The sequence below is a fragment of the Myotis davidii genome, unplaced genomic scaffold (genome assembly GCF_000327345.1).
Source record: "Myotis davidii unplaced genomic scaffold, ASM32734v1 scaffold71, whole genome shotgun sequence".
In the NCBI taxonomy this organism is placed as follows: domain Eukaryota; kingdom Metazoa; phylum Chordata; class Mammalia; order Chiroptera; family Vespertilionidae; genus Myotis; species Myotis davidii.
Genome location: NW_006283588.1, coordinates 3846243 through 3851274, shown reverse-complemented (window position 1 = coordinate 3851274; position 5032 = coordinate 3846243). Strand labels below are relative to the sequence as shown.

Sequence of the window (5032 nt, the reverse complement as noted above, 5' to 3'; positions counted from 1 at the left end):
ATATATATATATGTTTCTTACAAAAAGAGAGGTAAGGATTAATTTAACACATTCACCAGTCCCCATTTTCTGTTATCCCACTTATCTGTATTTACCATCAGTGAAGGAAGACTGGAAAAATCCAGAGTCAAACTTTCTGAGAAATGAGATCTTCCAGGCTTATATAGTGAGTGGGAGTATGTATTTGTGCGTGAGTTCTGCAATGTACTGTTGGTCATTCTGTTGGTAATTCTGGTGAAGAGTGGGATGTTCTGATTTTAAGTTATGTTTATCAAATTACTTTGCCTTTTTAAAACTATTAACCTTTCAGTATATTATTATTATTATTATTGTCATATTACCTTATATAGCTTTTAAAATGTGTTTTTTCCTAAAGCTTGTATGCTCTGGTGATTTGTTTTCAATATAGCGTAATATTTTGTTATTTATTGCTGTATTTTTTAAATAAGTTAGAATCAGTTCAAATGAAGTACAAGCTAAATCCATTTGTTCTTCTCTCTGGTCTTCCCTGCCCCTTCTGTGTCTGCTGCTCCCTACTTGGCTGCCCTCAGAGACACCTGGCCAATCAGAGCCTCCTCTCCTTATGGGCCCTGCTCTGATTGGTCACCATGGAAAAGGGTGATCTTCACTGGGGACCTGGCTCTTTTTCACTCTTTAATTCTGTACTATTTATTAAGTTTGAAATCTGGTCACCGAAGAACTGAGATATCCCAGCTGTGTGTGAATGGTATGAATTTAGGACATTGAACAAGTCAAATGTCATCTTTCTCTTTTTTCATCTCCAGTCACTGCTTCGACCACCTGTGAGAAATTAGAAAAAGCCAGGAATGAGTTGCAAGCAGCTTATGAAGGATTTGTCCAGAAGCTGAACCAGCAGCACCAGACGGATCTCACCGAGCTAGAGAATCGGCTCAAAGAGTTCTACACCGAGGAGTGTGAGAAGCTCCAGAACATTTACATCGAAGAAGCAGAGAAGTACAAAACTCAGCTGCAGGAGCAGGTCTGTGCATTAGGGACCAGGGTGTCCTTGGCTCTTTACTTGAATTTTATTGGTTTGATGATCTACTTCCTTTATGAACTTCTCTTTGTTGAACATCCTTTTTATTTATTTAAAAATGTGAAAAGGGTTTTTTTTTTAAATATATTTTTATTGATTTTAGAGAGGAAGGGAGAGGGAGAGAGAGAAACATCAATGACGAGAGAGAATCATTGATTGGCTGCCTCCTGCACGCCCCCTAATGGGGATCGAGCCCATGACCCAGGCATGTGCCCTTGACAGGAATTGAACCTGGGACCCTTCAGTCCACAGACTGACGCTCTATCCACTGAGCCAAACCAGCCACGGCAAAAAGGGTTTTTAAATTAATATTTTTCTTATGATGAAAGCAATGTACATGTGTTGAGCAAAAGGGAAGGAAAAAGATAAAATTAAAAACAACCCTTTATCTTATTACCTAGGAATAATCCCTTTGTGACCATTCTGTTGTTGTGCTACTAAATTTTGGGTTGAATTTCTTTATTTTTTAAAAAATGGCCCTTGTTTAATAACCCATAATTTTCCCCTATTCATATATTAAAAGCTGCTCTTTAATTTCCTTGTTCCCTTGTTAAATCTGTTTAACATTTAGCAAATATTTAGAGTACCTACTATGCGCCATGTGCTAGGGACTAAGGATATAGAGGCCACCATGGCAGGGGTGGAGCCACTGTGTCCTGTCACCCGGACACCCCCCCTCATTCCTTGTGATGGATTCGCCATGTCCGTCAGTGCACCCTGGCGAGCTGTGTGATCCTGAGTGGGATGGAGTGAAGGCCTGGGGGTGGCAAATTCAAATGGGGTTGGTCTTGACATGCGCTAGGTAGGCCTTCAACTTGAGGTCAAGTTTATGTGTCAAAATTCCTACGGTTACTACTTACTGTTCAACTTAGGACTTCTGATTCTACTGGTAAATTGTTGTTTTGTTGTGTTTTTTTCTTACAGTTTGACAACTTAAGTGCTGCCCATGAAACCTCGAAGCTGGAAATTGAAGCTAGCCACTCAGACGAAGTGGAATTACTGAAGAAGGCCTATGAAACCTCCCTTTCAGGCAAGAATGCTTGTTTTCAGTTTAAATAGAATAAGATCTAATGGAACGGCGTGATACGTTGTAAAGCGGACATGACTCATCACTTCCTCCTCCAGAGAATGCAGTTTGGGGTGTTTTGGCTTGTTTTTGCATTGTTCATTGTTAGCCATGTCCTTTCCCCTAAGGGAGCAAATAATAGTTTGTTATAAATGACAGCATTTTGGGAAGCAGGAAAGCTTCTAAAGAACGTAAAGGCCTTTTAGGAAAGTCGTATCTGACCACCTTAGGTTCTGGGACATGCGGGTGTGAGTTCATATCCTGGCCACGGTATGGGGTCCATGCTGAGCACTCTTGCTCACCAGCACACCTACACACCGACACCCCTGTCAAAAGGGAGATGGCTCTTGTTGAATGAAGAATCTTTATTATGTCGCCACGATTGGGAGGGCTCAAGTGGAAGGAAAAGAATAAGAAGCTGTTTCCTTCAGAACATAGTTGGCCGTGTAGCCCAAATTGTTACACTGAACTCATTGAATCCTACAGAGCAGCGTGCGGATGGGTGGTAAGGACTGGCTGTGTGACCTTCAGCGAAGGCCTTTTTCATCAGGAAGTACAGCCGGCCGGTGTGGCTCACTGGCTGAGCACTGACCCCTGAACCTGGAGGTCACAGTTCCATTCCCAGTCAGGGCACACGCTCGGGTTGCAGTCTCGACTCCCAGTAGGGGGTGTGCAAGGGGCAGCCGTTTCTCCCTTGTTAATTTGCATGTGGGTGGCTGCCAATCTATGTTTCTCTCTCAGATGGATGTCTCTCTCTCTCTCCCTTTCCTCTCTCTCTCTCTCTGAAGTCAATAAAAACATTTTAAAAATTTAGAAAACAGAGTAGTTGTGTGAAGTCCCAGATGATAACATGTAAAAGTGACCGGCCCGGGGAAGACATTTAGTAAACATTGTTTTCCTTCCCTTCCTCCTAGAAATGGGTTTAAGTTTAGATTTCTGTTTGGTTCATGACATGCAAATGGAGAACACAGGAGCTCCAGGGCTGGGGGGCTGCAGGCCAGGGTTTGAGGCCCATCCTCAGAGTCTGCTCTGTGTCCCCTACACGCTCCTGGCCCCTGTGGGCCTCAGTGATCGCAGTAATAAACGGGGACTATGTGCCTTGCTCGCCTTACAGGGCTGATCCGAGAACAGGTTAACTTATATGAAAGCATCACACAAATATGAGGCAGCAGCCATATTGCTATGTCACCAACTCTTAAGAATATGTGCTTAACAGCTACAGAACACAGTGACCTCATAGGACATTAAAATATACCACTTCTTTCCAGAAATCAAGAAAAGCCATGAATTAGAAAAGAAATCGCTTGAGGATTTGCTTTCTGAGAAGCAGGAATCCCTAGAGGTGGGTACATCTCAATACAAAAAATAATAATAGTAGTAGTTGTTCTTGAGCTTTGGGGTATGTGGGTTTGGGTATGTTTCTGTGCACATTCTGCTGTGTTTCTGGTGTTGGCGTGCCGGCTCATGTCCACATTTCATTATGTGTGTTTTAGAAACAAATCACTGATCTGAAGAGTGAAAATGAGGCTTTAAATGAAAAGCTGAAATCAGAAGAACAAAAAAGACTCTCAAGAGAGAAAGCGAATTTAGTAAGTCACGCGATCCTGCATCACTACCGAGTTCTCCTCTTCTCCTCCTTAGCTGCCTTTTCAAGTCCAGTTATGTTCAGCAGCAGAGAGACAGTGGCGTCGGGAGCCCTCTCAGCTCTTGAGCTGTGCTGTTTAACTGCTGAATGGCTTCTGTGTTTAGTGGTGTGTTTTTAAAACCTTGAACACTGGCCTGCAGATGAAGCCCAGCAGACAGGGTGTCCTCCCCAAATGTGTACGTCGTGTTAATTAAAATACATTTCATTTTCATTTAACAGCTACATTTTGGGGGAATACCCTATATATTGCAAGTGGTCTAAGCTAATACCTACAGGAAGACAAGAAAAGTATCAGTTTAGGGGCAGGCATTTGTTTGAAGTCTTCACTTTTTTTTTTTTAAACTGACTGCTATATTGAGATATAATTTATGTACCTTATAAAATGTGCAATTCGGTGGTTTTTAGTATATTCACAGAGTTGTGTGTTGGCCCCCAGTATCTAATTCCAGAACATTTGTATCAGCCCTAAAGAACCTTGTGCTCATTACCAGTCAGCCCCCTCCCCCCCTCCTCCCCTCCCCCCAAAGCCCCAGGGGGTCACCAGGCTGCTTGCTGTCTGTGTGGCTTTGCCTCTTCATTTAAGCGGAATCGTGTCTGTGGCCTCCTGCGTCTGGCTCCTTCCACGGAGCGTCCGTTCTCGGCGTCCGTGCCTGTTACAGCAGGTGTAGGGACCTCATGCCTCTTCTTGGCCGAATAGTATTTCATTGTATGATTGCTCCTCCCTTTTGAAAAGTGCAACACTTTTTTCTCTTGTAAGCTCAACTTGCTCTTGTAGCTTGTACCCTCACTCCCCTGCCTCATTCCTTTTTTTGAAGAAAAAAAAGTTTATCGCTTCTGTTTTGAGAACCACTGTTCATAGCCTGCTGCCCTGAGGCTGGAAGCAGAGCTCAGGAAGTCCCTGGCGGGGGGTGGAGGGGGTGTCTCCCACTGTCCATTTGTGTCATACGTTTTGGACGGTTCACTTGAATTTCTGTAAGTAAAGGAGTCGGGGCATCTCCCCTGGAGTTGGGCTCTAAGAAGGCGTCTCCCCTTACGTAGTGTTTATGTGATAGACTTTGGGTAGTACCTGTGCTATTTGCCGAGTCGGTGTTGGGGTATCACAAAATAAGATGACAGGGCGTCACGCCTGCCCCAGGACGGCCAGGCCAGCACAGTCCATCCCACTAAAAACCCAAAAGACGCAGGACGGTACCATCATCTCTGTGGTTTTCCAGAGAACCCTACATATGCACCGTCTTTTCATTCCTGGGCAGGTGCTGACCTT

The 5032-nt window shown here is 43.9% G+C and overlaps 1 protein-coding gene across 3 annotated transcripts in view; it reads left to right on the top strand.

The window, feature by feature from the left end:
• The window catches only part of MTUS1 (microtubule associated tumor suppressor 1), a 100404-nt gene that overhangs the window by 90427 nt on the left and 4945 nt on the right, over positions 1-5032 (top strand). For all 3 annotated transcript variants that reach the window (XM_015565282.1, XM_015565287.1, XM_015565291.1), the window contains 4 exons: positions 786-1000; positions 1982-2087; positions 3392-3465; positions 3617-3712. In XM_015565282.1, coding sequence (XP_015420768.1) covers positions 786-1000; positions 1982-2087; positions 3392-3465; positions 3617-3712 — 491 coding nt within the window. The remainder of the gene's footprint in view (positions 1-785; positions 1001-1981; positions 2088-3391; positions 3466-3616; positions 3713-5032) is intronic.